The sequence below is a fragment of the Panulirus ornatus genome, chromosome 10, assembly GCF_036320965.1.
Source record: "Panulirus ornatus isolate Po-2019 chromosome 10, ASM3632096v1, whole genome shotgun sequence".
Taxonomy (NCBI): domain Eukaryota; kingdom Metazoa; phylum Arthropoda; class Malacostraca; order Decapoda; family Palinuridae; genus Panulirus; species Panulirus ornatus.
Window position 1 is genome coordinate 35,799,384 of NC_092233.1, and position 19,931 is coordinate 35,819,314.

Sequence of the window (19,931 nt, forward strand, 5' to 3'; positions counted from 1 at the left end):
GGGCACACGTACCCCGGGTTGTAAGACCACAGTTGTAGACCCAACAACCTCATTATGAATACTACAGCAAAACCCGTCACCTTGGCTTTAGGGATTGATAAAGACCATGGACAATGTTGGTCCCAACTTTATAAAGACCATGGACACAGTTGGTGCCAACTTTATAAAGACCATGGACAATGTTGGTGCCAACTTTATAAAGACCATGGACAATGTTGGTGCCAACTTTATAAAGACCATGGACAATGTTGGTGCCAACTTTATAAAGACCATGGACACAGTTGGTGCCAACTTTATAAAGACCATGGACAATGTTGGTGCCAACTTTATAAAGACCATGGACAATGTTGTGCCAACTTTATAAAGACCATGGACAATGTTGGTGCCAACTTTATAAAGACTATGGACAATGTTGGTGCCAACTTTATTTATTAAAGACCATGGACAATGTTGGTCCCAGCTTTATAAAGACCATGGACAATGTTGGTGCCAACTTTATAAAGACCATGGACAAAGTTGGTGCCAACTTATAAAGACTATGGACAAAGTTGGTGCCAACTTTATAAAGACCATGGACAAAGTTGGTGCCAACTTTATAAAGACCATGGACAATGTTGGTGCCAACTTTATAAAGACCATGGACAATTTTGGTGCCAACTTTATAAAGACCATGGACAAAGTTGGTGCCAACTTTATAAAGATCATGGACAATGTTGGTGCCAACTTTATAAAGACCATGGACACAGTTGGTGCCAACTTTATAAAGATCATGGACAATGTTGGTGCCAACTTTATAAAGACCATGGACAATTTTGGTGCCAACTTTATAAAGACCATGGACAAAGTTGGTGCCAACTTTATAAAGATCATGGACAATGTTGGTGCCAACTTTATAAAGACCATGGACACAGTTGGTGCCAATGGCGCCTGCAGATAAATGGTTGTGTGATCTGAGGTGTTGAGGAGGGCAAGTGTGTTATGATACCTTGGTTGAACATAGTAAAGTGTGTTGATTGAGTGTTGTGTGTTGAACATAGTAAAGTGTGTTGATGATTGAGTGTTGTGTGTTGAACATAGTAAAGTGTGTTGATGATTGAGTGTTGTGTGTTGAACATAGTAAAGTGTGTTGATGATTGAGTGTTGTGTGTTGAACATAGTAAAGTGTGTTGATGATTGAGTGTTGTGTGTTGAACATAGTAAAGTGTGTTGATGATTGAGTGTTGTGTGTTGAACATAGTAAAGTGTGTTGATGATTGAGTGTTGTGTGTTGAACATAGTAAAGTGTGTTGATGATTGAGTGTTGTGTGTTGAACATAGTAAAGTGTGTTGATGATTGAGTGTTGTGTGTTGAACATAGTAAAGTGTGTTGATGATTGAGTGTTGTGTGTTGAACATAGTAAAGTGTGTTGATGATTGAGTGTTGTGTGTTGAACATAGTAAAGTGTGTTGATGATTGAGTGTTGTGTGTTGAACATAGTAAAGTGTGTTGATGATTGAATGTTGTGTGTTGAACATAGTAAAGTGTGTTGATGATTGAGTGTTGTGTGTTGAACATAGTAAAGTGTGTTGATGATTGAGTGTTGTGTGTTGAACATAGTAAAGTGTGTTGATGATGAGTGTTGTGTGTTGAACATAGTAAAGTGTGTTGATGATTGAATGTTGTGTGTTGAACATAGTAAAGTGTGTTGATGATTGAGTGTTGTGTGTTGAACATAGTAAAGTGTGTTGATGATTGAGTGTTGTGTGTTGAACATAGTAAAGTGTGTTGATGAGTGTGTGTTGTGTGTTGAACATAGTAAAGTGTGTTGATGATTGAGTGTTGTGTGTTGAACATAGTAAAGTGTGTTGATGAGTGTGTGTTGTGTGTTGAACATAGTAAAGTGTGTTGATGATTGAGTGTTGTGTGTTGAACATAGTAAAGTGTGTTGATGATTGAGTGTTGTGTGTTGAACATAGTAAAGTGTGTTGATGATTGAGTGTTGTGTGTTGAACATAGTAAAGTGTGTTGATGAGTGAGTGTTGTGTGTTGAACATAGTAAAGTGTGTTGATGATTGAGTGTTGTGTGTTGAACATAGTCAGTAAAGTGTGTTGATGAGTGAGTGTTGTGTGTTGAACATAGTAAAGTGTGTTGATGATTGAGTGTTGTGTGTTGAACATAGTAAAGTGTGTTGATGATTGAGTGTTGTGTGTTGAACATAGTAAAGTGTGTTGATGAGTGTGTGTTGTGTGTTGAACATAGTAAAGTGTGTTGATGATTGAGTGTTGTGTGTTGAACATAGTCAGTAAAGTGTGTTGATGAGTGAGTGTTGTGTGTTGAACATAGTAAAGTGTGTTGATGATTGAGTGTTGTGTGTTGAACATAGTCAGTAAAGTGTGTTGATGAGTGAGTGTTGTGTGTTGAACATAGTAAAGTGTGTTGATGATTGAGTGTTGTGTGTTGAACATAGTAAAGTGTGTTGATGATTGAGTGTTGTGTGTTGAACATAGTAAAGTGTGTTGATGAGTGTGTGTTGTGTGTTGAACTTAGTAAAGTGTGTTGATGATTGAGTGTTGTGTGTTGAACATAGTCAGTAAAGTGTGTTGATGAGTGAGTGTTGTGTGTTGAACATAGTAAAGTGTGTTGATGATTGAGTGTTGTGTGTTGAACATAGTCAGTAAAGTGTGTTGATGAGTGAGTGTTGTGTGTTGAACATAGTAAAGTGTGTTGATGATTGAGTGTTGTGTGTTGAACATAGTAAAGTGTGTTGATGATTGAGTGTTGTGTGTTGAACATAGTAAAGTGTGTTGATGATTGAGTGTTGTGTGTTGAACATAGTCAGTAAAGTGTGTTGATGAGTGAGTGTTGTGTGTTGAACATAGTAAAGTGTGTTGATGATTGAGTGTTGTGTGTTGAACATAGTAAAGTGTGTTGATGATTGAGTGTTGTGTGTTGAACATAGTAAAGTGTGTTGATGAGTGTGTGTTGTGTGTTGAACTTAGTAAAGTGTGTTGATGATTGAGTGTTGTGTGTTGAACATAGTCAGTAAAGTGTGTTGATGAGTGAGTGTTGTGTGTTGAACATAGTAAAGTGTGTTGATGATTGAGTGTTGTGTGTTGAACATAGTAAAGTGTGTTGATGAGTGTGTGTTGTCCAGCCTGGTGGCCGGAACAACATGGGTTCGAGCCAGGTTTTCGTATAGCAATTCACTGCTTCCATATAGGATGGACCGGCCGACCGTGTGGCTCAGGGTATTAAGGCCTTCCTGGCCTCCAGTACCTTCATAGTAACAACACTAAACCTGTTGTGTTGCCTCTTGTCTAACCTTGATGGACGGCCACGTAGGATGAGTGTATACAGTTGTTCTTCATAGTTGCTTCTGGTCGTGTCCTACTGCGTGAACCATCATCATCCATCCAGGTATTTGTACCCAGCTTTTACAACAGTTTTAGAACAGCACTCAAATGATATTCCATCATTTAAGACATTACGATCCAAGCCTGCATATATATATATATATATATATATATATATATATATATATATATATATATATATATATATATATATATATATATATATCTTCTTTCTTTTCTTTCATACTATTCGCCATTTACCGCGTTAGCAAGGTAGCGTTAAGAACAGAGGACTGGGCCTCTGAGAGAATATCCTCACCTGGCCTCGTTCTCTGTTCCTTCTTTTGGAAAATTAAAAAAAGCGAGAGGGGAGGATTTCCAGCCCCCCGCTCCCTCCCCTTTTAGTCTCCTTCTACGACACGCAGGGAATACGTGGGAAGTATTCTTTCTCCCCTATCCCCAGGGATAATATATATATATATATATATATATATATATATATATATATATATATATATATATATATATATATATATATATATATACACCAGGTCAACCAGCCCCACTCTGATTCCAAATTACTGACCCGGCCTCGAAGGCCGACTTGTGACGTCACTCGGCTCTGAACCCTCAGTTGTAATGATACTGTGAGAGAAGGTATGGATACTGTGAGGGAAGGTATGCATACTGTGAGGGAAGGTATGGATACTGTGAGGGAAGGTATGCATACTGTGAGGGAAGGTATGCATACTGTGAGGGAAGGTATGGATACTGTGAGAGAAGGTATGCATACTGTGAGGGAAGGTATGGATACTGTGAGGGAAGGTATGCATACTGTGAGGGAAGGTATGGATACTGTGAGGGAAGGTATGCATACTGTGAGGGAAGGTATGGATACTGTGAGGGAAGGTATGCATACTGTGAGGGAAGGTATGGATACTGTGAGGGAAGGTATGCATACTGTGAGGGAAGGTATGGATACTGTGAGGGAAGGTATGCATACTGTGAGGGAAGGTATGGATACTGTGAGAGAAGGTATGGATACTGTGAGGGAAGGTATGCATACTGTGAGGGAAGGTATGGATACTGTGAGGGAAGGTATGGATACTGTGAGGGAAGGTATGGATACTGTGAGGGAAGGTATGCATACTGTGAGGGAAGGTATGGATACTGTGAGGGAAGGTATGCATACTGTGAGGGAAGGTATGCATACTGTGAGGGAAGGTATGGATACTGTGAGAGAAGGTATGGATACTGTGAGAGAAGGTATGGATACTGTGAGGGAAGGTATGCATACTGTGAGGGAAGGTATGGATACTGTGAGGGAAGGTATGGATACTGTGAGGGAAGGTATGGATACTGTGAGGGAAGGTATGCATACTGTGAGGGAAGGTATGGATACTGTGAGGGAAGGTATGCATACTGTGAGGGAAGGTATGCATACTGTGAGGGAAGGTATGGATACTGTGAGGGAAGGTATGGATACTGTGAGGGAAGGTATGGATACTGTGAGGGAAGGTATGGATACTGTGAGGGAAGGTATGCATACTGTGAGGGAAGGTATGGATACTGTGAGGGAAGGTATGCATACTGTGAGGGAAGGTATGCATACTGTGAGGGAAGGTATGGATACTGTGAGGGAAGGTATGCATACTGTGAGGGAAGGTATGGATACTGTGAGGGAAGGTAAGGATACTGTGAGGGAAGGTATGCATACTGTGAGGGAAGGTATGGATACTGTGAGGGAAGGTATGCATACTGTGAGGGAAGGTATGCATACTGTGAGGGAAGGTATGCATACTGTGAGGGAAGGTATGGATACTGTGAGGGAAGGTATGGATACTGTGAGGGAAGGTATGGATACTGTGAGGGAAGGTATGGATACTGTGAGTAAAGTGAAGTTGAATCTACGTTTTCGTTAGCCCTGTACCACCACGTTTTCTTTGTTCTGGTCTACTGGTGCAGGCTCCACCCACATGCGTATTGGTCAACTGTGTATATATATATATATATATATATATATATATATATATATATATATATATATATATATATATATATATATATATATATATTGGTCAGCTGCGTATATATATATATATATATATATATATATATATATATATATATATATATATATATATATATATATATATATATATATATTGGCCAGCTGTGTATATTTATATATTGTCTTAGATGACGATATTCTGCCTTTGGGTTGTCCACATTTCCTCTTATGATCAGTTTAGTTTTATTGTTCCTGAACTACCAGTGATGTGTAGGAGAAACTATAGTTATTTGTGAACGTTAACAGAGTTCGTTGTGGTACATCATTCATCTGGGGTAATGATGATGATACACATCACCGAGGTTGAGCCAGAGAGACTTTCTGTGTTAGGGTCGTCGAGCTGTGTTAGTAATGTTATTGTAAATGATCGAGAACGAGTTCATCCATGGCTTCTGTAGGAAGGATCATTCGGTCCTTCAGTACGTTATGTCGTCGTTATAAAGATAGACAGAAGGTTTTTCAGTTTCGTGTTAAACGTCGTATTATGTAACAAAACTTTAATGTTATACGTTATAGGTTGTAATTGATCCGCAGGAGAGGAGCGAGGTGGGTCGACCAGAACACCATGTGTTACACCTTGAGCAGCAGCAGTGTGTGAACACCTACACTACTTGATGTACTGCTCTTACAACCTCATGTGTTGGTTGTGTGGCTGACCAATACACCATGTGTAGTGTTGCTGTAGTGTTGCTGCTCCACCACAGTCGTGTGTTGACCGCGTCTGAAGCAATTGTTGCTTGACGTATGGTAATATGTTTCTCCATCACTTTTCTTTCTTTCTTGCATGTCAAACCAGGACGCGCTTTGGGTAACTATATAATCAGTTTCAGCTGCTATCGTTGATTTGATTCCTGCCAGGTAACAACCTTTGCTCGAAACAATTAGTAGCGAACGTTCAGGTACAACAACCAAGAGGAATATGATTGTGTCATATTTCTGATGACCTTTATAACAACAATTATGACCTAACGACACATAGCTACGACTCTGTACATCAAGGAAGACAATGGTCACAATGTCTTGTTTGGACAATGGTATTGTAACGTCACCAAATGTATCATGTAGTGCATCTTCCAGCTGGTGTTCAGGAGCTGTGTTGTGGTTATGGCAACGAATACCTTAAATGAAGGTGTTGGTAATGGTTATGTAAGGTAATCATGTACGGTAATGGTTATGTAAGGTAATCATGTACGGTAATGGTTATGTAAGGTAATCATCATCGGTAGTTAGTAGACTGCAGGAGAGCAAGGTCGTGGTTAGACACACAGCAGAGATGACATGATAAATATTGTGCAGTAGATGAGTGAAGGATTAAGTTGTGTAGTGATATTGAACTGTGAACATGGACCATTGTAGCTAGCTGGTCGCTTAGGTTATAATTGATTTATTCCAAACTTAGATAGATTATATTTCAAAGGTCATAACCTGTAGCTTCCTGTATCAAAATCTTATGTATATTCTTGTATCGCCTTCCTTCCCAGAGAAGTATGTGCTCACATTGTTGTTTGCATGATGTATATCTACAAGTACCAGCACTGTAACCTGGCCTTGGTGAAGGTTAATGTAACTTGACCTCTAAGGGTCAGGTTAATTGTACCTGATAGACTGAGGCTAAGCTATATATGCAGTTGGCTAAACTATATATACGTTCTGTTGATACTTTGACCTTTTTAAAATTGTTAATCATTTGAACTGCAATGTTTGTGGCCAAAGATATGGACACAAAGTAGAACACTGTGTCTTAGAATGTAAAAAAAAGAAAAAGGCCTTTATGGATAGATCTAAACAAACACTGCAAGAAATGTCACAACACATTATTGTTAAAACACTACATACCTGAAATGTTAAGTTTGTATACATTTTTCCCATCTAGTGTGTAAAAGATACTTTATGTAAGACTATATAATGTAAAAGATACTTTATGTAAGACTATATAATGTAAAACATACTTTATGTAAGACTATATAATGTAAAAGATACTTTATGTAAGACTATATAATGTAAAACATACTTTATGTAAGACTATATAATGTAAAAGATACTTTATGTAAGACTATATAATGTAAAACATACTTTATGTAAGACTATATAATGTAAAACATACTTTATGTAAGACTATATAATGTAAACATACTTTATGTAAGACTATATAATGTAAAAGATACTTTATGTAAGACTATATAATGGAAAACATACTTTATGTAAGACTATATAATGTAAACATACTGTATGTAAGACTATATAATGTAAAACATACTTTATGTAGGACTATGTAATGTAAAACATACTTTATGTAAGACTATATAATGTAAAACATACTTTATGTAAGACTATATAATGTAAAAGATACTTTATGTAAGACTATATAATATAAAAGATACTTTATGTAAGACTATATAATGTAAAACTTACTTTATGTAAGACTATATAATGTAAAACATACTTTATGCAAGACTATATAATGTAAACATACTTTATGTAAGACTATATAATGTAAAAGATACTTTATGTAAGACTATATAATGTAAAACATACTTTATGTAAGACTATATAATGTAAACATACTTTATGTAAGACTATATAATGTAAAACATACTTTATGTAAGACTATATAATGTAAAACATACTTTATGTAAGACTATATAATGTAAAACATACTTTATGTAAGACTGTATAATGTAAAAGATACTTTATGTAAGACTATATAATGTAAAACATACTTTATGTAAGACTATATAATGTAAAACATAATTTATGTAAGACTATATAATGTAAAACATACTTTATGTAAGACTATATAATGTAAAACATACTTTATGTAAGACTATATAATGTAAAACATACTTTATGTAAGACTGTATAATGTATGTAACGAAGCTGATGTAATGAAACAATGTTGTGACCACTTACATCATTAGATAAAGTCACTGAGGTTTGAGGTAGAGTTTTGTGAGCTGGTTATCCTTGTGTACTCCCAACCACACCATGAACATAGCATGCACTATGATAGACATGCCCAGGAGAACGGCACAGGTCAATCAATCTTTACTATACCTGACCTTTGACCTGACCCGGAGGGATAAAGGTCAAAGGATAATGTTGTTGAGGGTGTAATGAGGTTGTTGAAGTAGAGATGATGACCTTAGTGGGTCACAGTCGAGGTCAGTGTAGCCTCGTGTGTGGAGGGAATATATCTTTGATGAAAGTGGAAAGAAATTGGGTTTATTGAAGGTGTAGTCAAGATGCGTTCGTCGATTGGAAAGTCAAGTGAATTGAAGTTTGATAAAGATGTCGTGAACATACGTGTGAAGGTGTGTGTGTGGCTCAACGTGTGAAGGTATGTGTCTGGCTCAACGTGTGAAGGTGTGTGTGTGGCTCAACGTGTGAAGGTGTGTGTGTGGCTCAACGTGTGAAGGTGTGTGTCTGGCTCAACGTGTGAAGGTGTGTCTGGCTCAACGTGTGAAGGTGTGTGTCTGGCTCAACGTGTGAAGGTGTGTCTGGCTCAACGTGTGAAGGTGTGTCTGGCTCAACGTGTGGTGTGTCTGGCTCAACGTGTGAAGGTGTGTCTGGCTCAACGTGTGAAGGTGTGTGTCTGGCTCAACGTGTGAAGGTGTGTGTGTGGCTCAACGTGTGAAGGTGTGTGTCTGGCTCAACGTGTGAAGGTGTGTGTGTGGCTCAACGTGTGAAGGTGTGTGTGTGGCTCAACGTGTGAAGGTGTGTGTCTGGCTCAACGTGTGAAGGTGTGTCTGGCTCAACGTGTGAAGGTGTGTGTCTGGCTCAACGTGTGAAGGTGTGTGTCTGGCTCAACGTGTGAAGGTGTGTGTCTGGCTCAACGTGTGAAGGTGTGTCTGGCTCAACGTGTGAAGGTGTGTGTGTGGCTCAACGTGTGAAGGTGTGTGTGTGGCTCAACGTGTGAAGGTGTGTGTCTGGCTCAACGTGTGAAGGTGTGTGTCTGGCTCAACGTGTGAAGGTGTGTGTGTGGCTCAACGTGTGAAGGTGTGTGTGTGGCTCAACGTGTGAAGGTGTGTGTCTGGCTCAACGTGTGAAGGTGTGTGTGTGGCTCAACGTGTGAAGGTGTGTGTGTGGCTCAACGTGTGAAGGTGTGTGTCTGGCTCAACGTGTGAAGGTGTGTGTCTGGCTCAACGTGTGAAGGTGTGTGTCTGGCTCAACGTGTGAAGGTGTGTCTGGCTCAACGTGTGAAGGTGTGTGTCTGGCTCACCGTGTGAAGGCATGTGTCTGGCTCAACGTGTGAAGGTGTGTCTGGCTCAACGTGTGAAGGTGTGTGTCTGGCTCAACGTGTGAAGGTGTGTGTCTGGCTCAACGTGTGAAGGTGTGTGTCTGGCTCAACGTGTGAAGGTGTGTGTGGCTCAACGTGTGAAGGTGTGTGTCTGGCTCAACGTGTGAAGGTATGTGTCTGGCTCAACGTGTGAAGGTGTGTGTCTGGCTCAACGTGTGAAGGTGTGTGTCTGGCTCAACGTGTGAAGGTGTGTGTCTGGCTCAACGTGTGAAGGTGTGTGTCTGGCTCAACGTGTGAAGGTGTGTGTCTGGCTCAACGTGTGAAGGTGTGTGTCTGGCTCAACGTGTGAAGGTGTGTGTCTGGCTCAACGTGTGAAGGTGTGTGTCTGGCTCAACGTGTGAAGGTGTGTGTCTGGCTCAACGTGTGAAGGTATGTGTCTGGCTCAACGTGTGAAGGTGTGTGTCTGGCTCAACGTGTGAAGGTGTGTGTCTGGCTCAACGTGTGAAGGTGTGTGTCTGGCTCAACGTGTGAAGGTGTGTGTCTGGCTCAACGTGTGAAGGTATGTGTCTGGCTCAACGTGTGAAGGTGTGTGTCTGGCTCAACGTGTGAAGGTATGTGTCTGGCTCAACGTGTGAAGGTGTGTGTCTGGCTCAACGTGTGAAGGTGTGTGTCTGGCTCAACGTGTGAAGGTGTGTGTCTGGCTCAACGTGTGAAGGTGTGTCTGGCTCAACGTGTGAAGGTGTGTGTCTGGCTCAACGTGTGAAGGTATGTGTCTGGCTCAACGTGTGAAGGTATGTGTCTGGCTCAACGTGTGAAGGTGTGTGTCTGGCTCAGTCTGGTGTGAATATAACGTTGACTGTCGTGAGTGACGCTGGCTGTCATGGTGGAATGATACTGTTAACAATGTAACAACTTAACTACACAATACGTGTTACGTGCAACAAACACAACCAACATTATTGTTATGATTCACACAGTTGTGGAGACTTTCACAACTGTGTGAAATATTTCCTTTTGTATTGACAGTCACATATTGGTCCCAGGACTGAGGTTTTATTGATCGTAACATTGTGGTCCCAGGACTGAGGTTTTATTGATCGTAACATTGTGGTCCCAGGACTGAGGTTTTATTGATCGTAACATTGTGGTCCCAGGACTGAGGTTTTATTGATCATAACATTGTGGTCCCAGGACTGAGGTTTTATTGATCGTAACATTGTGGTCCCAGGACTGAGGTTTTATTGATCGTAACATTGTGGTCCCAGGACTGAGGTTTTATTGATCATAACATTGTGGTCCCAGGACTGAGGTTTTATTGATCATAACATTGTGGTCCCAGGACTGAGGTTTTATTGACCGTAACATTGTGGTCCCAGGACTGAGGTTTTATTGATCGTAACATTGTGGTCCCAGGACTGAGGTTTTATTGATCGTAACATTGTGGTCCCAGGACTGAGGTTTTATTGATCGTAACATTGTGGTCCCAGGACTGAGGTTTTATTGATCATAACATTGTGGTCCCAGGACTGAGGTTTTATTGATCATAACATTGTGGTCCCAGGACTGAGGTTTTATTGACCGTAACATTGTGGTCCCAGGACTGAGGTTTTATTGATCGTGACATTGTGGTCCCAGGACTGAGGTTTTATTGATCGTGACATTGTGGTCCCAGGACTGAGGTTTTATTGATCGTGACATTGTGGTCCCAGGACGGAGGTTTGTGAACATAGTGTGTAAGATATCAAGTTGTGGTGATGAGTGAGCTGGTGACGACGCGTGCCATCTGCCGGAGGATCGTGGACATATAGTACGTGTCACACCGTCTGGTCCTCAGTGGCAACGTGCGTCAACAGACAGACAGACAGACAGACAGATATATTTAGCGCACAATGTTTTCTGTGGTTGAGTGATGGTTTGTGATGGCTGCCACCCAGTCGTCATTGATCACCAGTGTGGTGTGGTGGTGGTGGTGGCTGTGCGTCATGTTGTGTGTGTGGACGCAGGTAGGTAGTGCGCTAGGCTAGCCTGACCTGCGTCATGTTGTGGACGCAGGTAGGTAGTGCGCTAGGCTGGCCTGACCTGCGTCATGTGTGGACGCAGGTAGGTAGTGCGCTAGGCTGGCCTGACCTGCGTCATGTGTGGACGCAGGTAGGTAGTGCGCTTGGCTGGCCTGACCTGACCTGCGTCATGTGTGGACGCAGGTAGGTAGTGCGCTAGGCTGGCCTGACCTGCGTCATGTGTGGACGCAGGTAGGTAGTGCGCTAGGCTGGCCTGACCTGACCTGCGTCATCTAGGTCAATGTTATCCAGGTTAGATAAGGTCAAGATATGAGGTAGCCAGGTCAGAGGTCGTTGGGGTCAATTATCACATCGCAATTATTTTTTTCATTTTTTTCTTTATAGATGGCTATTTACAGATGATGTTTACAAGGGTGTAAATATGGCTATTTACAGATGATGTTTACAAGGGTGTAAATATGGCTATTTACAGATGATGTTTACAAGGGTGTAAATATGGCTATTTACACATGATGTTTACAAGGGTGTAAATATGGCTATTTACACATGATGTTTACAAGGGTGTAAATATGGCTATTTACACATGATGTTTACAAGGGTGTAAATATGGCTATTTACACATGATGTTTACAAGGGTGTAAATATGGCTATTTACACATGATGTTTACAAGGGTGTAAATATGGCTATTTACACATGATGTTTACAAGGGTGTAAACACAATAACTTGTGTTTACTATTATAAGTAAGATACGGAGATTTACATATTTAACATGTTAACTCGTCTTCTACAATGTGATGTGAGGCGAGAACATGGATTGATCACAAACTTACATAATGTGAGGCCAAACCTGACCAACCACCAGTGTACAGTTGTCTGACCTCAGTAAGTCGTCCATTGATCAATGTAATGTTTCTTGATGGTGTCTGCAGGAGTGTCCGTGTGTGTGTGTGTGTGTCGTCATGTTGGGGTCTAGCCCAACTGGTGGCCCTACCTACCTACCTACCTACCTACCTACACAACCTACCTACCTACCTACACAACCTACCTACCTACCTACCTACCTACCTACCTACCTACCTACACAACCTACCTACCTACCTACCTACCTACCTACCTACCTACCTACCTACCTACACAACCTACCTACCTACCTACCTACCTACCTACACCGCACGTATTACCCTCCCCATGTGCACCACACACAGCCCTGCCTGTACCTCCTCACACCACATATGTAGTGGTGGTACAACACATGATACAAGACGTCTGCCTAGTGAGGCATGTCTCCATCATGAGGTAATGGACTTACAAAATAGTGGCCTCATCAACGTGCTGGAGTTATACTTATATAACATGTGTGGTCATCACATATAACATGTGTGGTCATCACATGTAACATGTGTGGTCATCACATGTAACTGGTGTGTGATCATCACATGTAACAGGTGTGTGGTCATCACATGTAACAGGTGTGTGGTCATCACATGTAACAGGTGTGTGGTCATCACATGTAACTGGTGTGTGATCATCACATGTAACAGGTGTGTGGTCATCACATGTAACAGGTGTGTGGTCATCACATGTAACAGGTGTGTGGTCATCACATGTAACTGGTGTGTGATCATCACATGTAACGGTGTGGTCATCACATGTAACTGGTGTGTGGTCATCACATGTAACTGGTGTGTGATCATCACATGTAACAAGTGTGGTCATCACATGTAACTGGTGTGTGATCATCACATGTAACAGGTGTGGTCATCACATGTAACTGGTGTGTGGTCATCACATGTAACAGGTGTGTGGTCATCACATGTAACAAGTGTGGTCATCACATGTAACGGTGTGGTCATCATATGTAACAGGTGTGTGGTCATCACATGTAACAGATGTGTGGTCATCACATGTAACGGTGTGGTCATCATATGTAACAGGTGTGTGGTCATCACATGTAACATGTGTGGTCATCACATGTAACGGTGTGGTCATCATATGTAACAGGTGTGTGGTCATCACATGTAACAGGTGTGTGGTCATCACATGTAACATGTGTGGTCATCACATGTAACAGATGTGTGGTCATCACATGTAACGGTGTGGTCATCATATGTAACAGGTGTGTGGTCATCACATGTAACAGATGTGTGGTCATCACATGTAACATGTGTGGTCATCACATGTAACAGGTGTGTGGTCATCACATGTAACAGATGTGTGGTCATCACATGTAACATGTGTGGTCATCACATGTAACAGGTGTGTGGTCATCACATGTAACATGTGTGGTCATCACATGTAACATGTGTGGTCATCACATGTAACAGATGTGTGGTCATCACATGTAACAGGTGTGTGGTTTGTGGTCATTCATCACATGGCCAGATTTGAAAACCATCTCACACGAACATATTTTTGTATCTTTCTATGTGTGTTGTATCATCATCTGCCGTGAGCTGGTGGCTGGTGTCAACCCAACATGTGCTTTTCTCCTTGACCTTACCGCCAAACCCATTATTGTACATGAAAGTATTAATACTCTTCATATTATAGTATTCCTGCCTGCCATGAAATGATGGAAATATATAATCTTTTATCAACATTCCAAATGATTTCTTATAATTGTTGATTTGAATGTTAGTTTGTTAACATTGTGATGGTTCACTCACTCGTGGTGGTGGATCAGTTTGTTAACATTGTGATGGCTCACTCACTCGTGGTGGTGGTGGATCAGTTTGTTAACATTGTGATGGCTCACTCGTCGTGGTGGTGGATCAGTTTGTTAACATTGTGATGGCTCACTCACTCGTGGTGATGGTGGATCAGTTTGTTAACATTGTGATGGCTCACTCGTCGTGGTGGTGGATCAGTTTGTTAACATTGTGATGGCTCACTCGTGGTGGTGGTGGATCAGTTTGTTAACATTGTGATGGCTCACTCGTGGTGGTGGATCAGTTTGTTAACATTGTGATGGCTCACTCACTCGTGGTGGTGGATTAGTTTGTTAACATTGTGATGGCTCACTCACTCGTGGTGGTGGATTAGTTTGTTAACATTGTGATGGCTCACTCGTGGTGGTGGTGGATCAGTTTGTTAACATTGTGATGGCTCAGTCGTGGTGGTGGATCAGTTTGTTGACATTGTGATGGCTCACTCACTCGTGGTGGTGGATCAGTTTGTTAACATTGTGATGGCTCACTCACTCGTGGTGGTGGATCAGTTTTTTAACATTGTGATGGCTCAGTCGTGGTGGTGGATCAGTTTGTTAACATTGTGATGGCTCACTCACTCGTGGTGGTGGATCAGTTTGTTAACATTGTGATGGCTCACTCGTGGTGGTGGATCAGTTTGTTAACATTGTGATGGCTCACTCACTCGTGGTGGTGGATCAGTTTGTTAACATTGTGATGGCTCACTCGTGGTGGTGGATCAGTTTGTTAACATTGTGATGGCTCACTCGTCGTGGTGGTGGATCAGTTTGTTAACATTGTGATGGCTCACTCACTCGTGGTGGTGGTGGATCAGTTTGTTAACATTGTGATGGCTCACTCGTCGTGGTGGTGGATCAGTTTGTTAACATTGTGATGGCTCACTCACTCGTGTTGGGTGGATCAGTTTGTTAACCTTGTGATGGCTCACTCGGTGGTGGTGGAGGGGGGGGGGGCGGGGGGATCAGTAGTTAGCCATGTGATGGCTCACTCGTAGGTGGGTGGATCAGTTTGTTAACATTGTGATGGCTCACCTCTTGGTGGTGTGTGATCAGTTTGTTAACATTGTGAAGGCTCACTCGTCGTGGTGGTGGATCAGGGTTTGTAACATTTGTGATGGCTCACTCGTCGGTGGTGGTGGATCAGTTTGTTAACATTGTCATGGCTCACTCACTCGTGGTGGTGGATTCAGTTTGTTAACATTGTGATGGCTCACTCGTGGTGGTGGTGGATCAGTTTGTTAACATTGTCATGGCTCACTCACTCGTGGTGGTGGAATCAGTTTGTTACATGTGATGGCTCACTCGTGGTGGTGGTGGATCAGTTTGTTAACATTGTCATGGCTCACTCACTCGTGGTGGTGATCAGTTTGTTAACATTGTGATGGCTCACTCGTGGTGGTGGTGGATCAGTTTGTTAACATTGTGCATGGCTCACTCACTCGTGGTGGTGGATCAGTTTGTTAACATTGTGATGGCTCACTCGTGGTGGTGGTGGATCAGTTTGTTAACATTGTCATGGCTCACTCACTCGTGGTGGTGGATCAGTTTGTTAACATTGTGATGGCTCACTCGTGGTGGTGGTGGATCAGTTTGTTAACATTGTCATGGCTCACTCACTCGTGGTGGTGGATCAGTTTGTTAACATTGTGATGGCTCACTCGTGGTGGTGGTGGATCAGTTTGTTAACATTGTCATGGCTCACTCACTCGTGGTGGTGGATCAGTTTGTTAACATTGTGATGGCTCACTCGTGGTGGTGGTGATCAGTTTGTTAACATTGTCATGGCTCACTCACTCGTGGTGGTGGATCAGTTTGTTAACATTGTGATGGCTCACTCGTGGTGGTGGTGGATCAGTTTGTTAACATTGTGATGGCTCACTCGTCGTGGTGGTGGATCAGTTTGTTAACATTGTGATGGCTCACTCGTGGTGGTGGTGGATCAGGTCAAGATGGTCGACCAGATAAGGTTGTTCAGTCCTGAACGTGAGCCACATTTAGCAAGTGCTTCCTCCTCCAGGTTGGAGGCCATACATACAGTTTTGCCTGCGTGACACAGTTCACCACAGTTTAGGTGATAGTGAGTGAACGCAGCCTCGTAACCCAGACAGATGGGTAGTTTGTCACATATTTGGACTCCTGTTACTTATTAAACCATCAGTCAAGATCCAAGGCTGAACATGGAAGCATTAGTGAGTGAATGAAGTTTCGGTTCTGTTAGAATACATCGCAAACATCATCCGTACCTTGGCTGCTGACCTAACGACCTGACGTGTACACCCAGTCATTACGATGCTGACCCCGTGTTACCACCAGGAACGTGACACATGGTCCCCCACACAGGAAGGGTCATTATGGTACACTGAGACGTTGTACAACCACACCTGGTGACCCAGCCTGCCTGCCTGGCTTTTAGGGTGAAGCTAAGTTGACCTAACCTGGCTTTTAGGGTGAAGCTAAGTTGACCTAACCTGGCTTTTAGGGTGAAGCTAAGTTGACCTAACTTGGCTTTTAGGGTGAAGCTAAGTTGACCTAACCTGGCTTTTAGGGTGAAGCTAAGTTGACCTAACCTGGCTTTTAGGGTGAAGCTAAGTTGACCTAACTTGGCTTTTAGGGTGAAGCTAAGTTGACCTAACTTGGCTTTTAGGGTGAAGCTAAGTTGACCTAACCTGGCTTTTAGGGTGAAGCTAAGTTGACCTAACTTGGCTTTTAAGGTGAAGCTAAGTTGACCTAACCTGGCTTTTAGGGTGAAGCTAAGTTGACCTAACCTGGCTTCTGGACTGAGGAAAATCAGTTTGCGTCATGTTAAGCCACAGTATTTATTTACACGAATGACAACATGAGTTACAGACATGTGACCAAGTTGTGTGTCAGACAGACGCTACTCACGGTCGTAACACAGGAGGAAGAGGAAGCTATACCTGTGTTACTGTGTGCCTCCCATGACTGATCCTCCACACCTCCCATGACTGATCCTCCTCACCCCACATGACTGATCCTCCTCACCCCACATGACTGATCCTCCTCACCCCACATGACTGATCCTCCTCACCCCACATGACTGATCCTCCTCACCCCACATGACTGATCCTCCACACCCCACATGACTGATCCTCCTCACCCCACATGACTGATCCTCCTCACCCCACATGACTGATCCTCCTCACCCCTCATGACTGATCCTCCTCACCCCACATGACTGATCCTCCACACCCCACATGACTGATCCTCCTCACCCCACATGACTGATCCTCCTCACCCCACATGACTGATCCTCCTCACCCCACATGACTGATCCTCCTCACCCCACATGACTGATCCTCCTCACCCCACATGACTGATCCTCCTCACCCCACATGACTGATCCTCCACACCCCACATGACTGATCCTCCTCACCCCACATGACTGATCCTCCTCACCCCACATGACTGATCCTCCACACCCCACATGACTGATCCTCCTCACTCCCACATGACTGATCCTCCACACCCCACATGACTGATCCTCTTCACCCCACATGACTGATCCTCCTCACTCCACATGACTGATCCTCCTCACCCCACATGACTGATCCTCCTCACCCCACATGACTGATCCTCCTCACCCCACATGACTGATCCTCCTCACCCACATGACTGATCCTCCACACCCCACATGACTGATCCTCCTCACCCCACATGACTGATCCTCCTCACCCCACATGACTGATCCTCCACACCCCACATGACTGATCCTCCACACCCCACATGACTGATCCTCCTCACCCCACATGACTGATCCTCCTCACTCCACATGACTGATCCTCCACACCCCACATGACTGATCCTCCACACCCCACATGACTGATCCTCCTCACTCCACATGACTGATCCTCCACACCCCACATGACTGATCCTCCACACCCCACATGACTGATCCTCCTCACCCCACATGACTGATCCTCCTCACCCCACATGACTGATCCTCCACACCCCACATGACTGATCCTCCACACCCCACATGGCTGATCCTCCTCACTCCACATGACTGATCCTCCTCACTCCACATGACTGATCCTCCACACCCCACATGACTGATCCTCCTCACCCCACATGACTGATCCTCCTCACCCCACATGACTGATCCTCCTCACTCCACATGACTGATCCTCCTCACCCCACATGACTGATCCTCCTCACCCCACATGACTGATCCTCCTCACCCCACATGACTGATCCTCCACACCCCACATGACTGATCCTCCACACCCCACATGACTGATCCTCCTCACCCCTCATGACTGATCCTCCTCACTCCACATGACTGATCCTCCTCACCCCACATGACTGATCCTCCTCACTCCACATGACTGATCCTCCTCACCCCACATGACTGATCCTCCTCACTCCACATGACTGATCCTCCACACCCCACATGACTGATCCTCCACACCCCACATGACTGATCCTCCTCACCCCACATGACTGATCCTCCTCACCCCACATGACTGATCCTCCTCACCCCACATGACTGATCCTCACCCCACATGACTGATCCTCCACACCCCACATGACTGATCCTCCTCACCCCACATGACTGATCCTTCTCACTCCACACAGGAGCTGCGAGTCTAAGGCTGAGGGATCGAACACCATAGAACGGTACACACCCCAGCGTAAGTTCGCCGACCGTAGGTTCCAGGTGTCTGGGGCACGTACCTACTTTTACGTGAACGAGGCGCAGTGTGAGAAGAACATGGAGACATTCATAGACTGTATTGACGCTGTATCAGGTAATGACCTACCTTCTGTTGTATTATTATTATTATCCTGTTGTATTATTATTATTATTATTATTATCATGTATTATTATTATTATTATTTTTATTATCCTGTTGTAGGCCACCGCTGTACAGTCTCCCTTCCATACCTGTACTGTATGACCGACCCACTCTTGTACTGTCTCCCCTCCTTACTATCTTACCCTCCACACCTGTACTGTCTCCTCTCCACACCTGTACTATCTTACCCTCCACATCTGTACTATCTTACCCTCCACACCTGTACTGTCTCCTCTCCACACCTGTACTATCTTACCCTCCACATCTGTACTGTCTCCCCTCCACACCTGTACTATCTTACCCTCCACACCTGTACTGTCTCCCCTCCACACCTGTACTATCTTATCCTCCACACCTAAACTGTCTCCCCTCCACACCTGTACTATTTCATCCTCCACACCTGTGCTGTCTCCCCTCCACACCTTTATGTCTTATCCTCCACACCTGTACTGTCTCCCCTCCACACCTGTACTGTATGAACCTCTCGACACATGTACTGTCTCTCCTCCACACCTGTACTGTATGAACCTCTCCACACCTGTACTGTCTACCCTTCACACCTGTACTGTCTACCTCCCACACATGTACTATCTTATCCTCCACACCTGTACTGTCTATCCTCCACACTTGCACTATCTTATCCTCCACACCTGTACTCTCTATCCTCCACACTTGTACTCTTATCCTCCACACCTGTACTGTCTCTCCTCCACACCTTTGTTATCTTATCCTCCACACATGAACT

General features: G+C 43.4%; 1 protein-coding gene across 2 annotated transcripts in view; it reads left to right on the forward strand.

Moving 5' to 3' along the window:
- LOC139750903 (proline dehydrogenase 1, mitochondrial-like) overlaps positions 1–19,931 on the forward strand; it is a 528,526-nt gene that overhangs the window by 225,559 nt on the left and 283,036 nt on the right. For both annotated transcript variants that reach the window (XM_071665786.1, XM_071665787.1), the window contains one exon: positions 18,966–19,138. In XM_071665786.1, the coding sequence (XP_071521887.1) occupies positions 18,966–19,138 (173 nt within the window). The remainder of the gene's footprint in view (positions 1–18,965; positions 19,139–19,931) is intronic.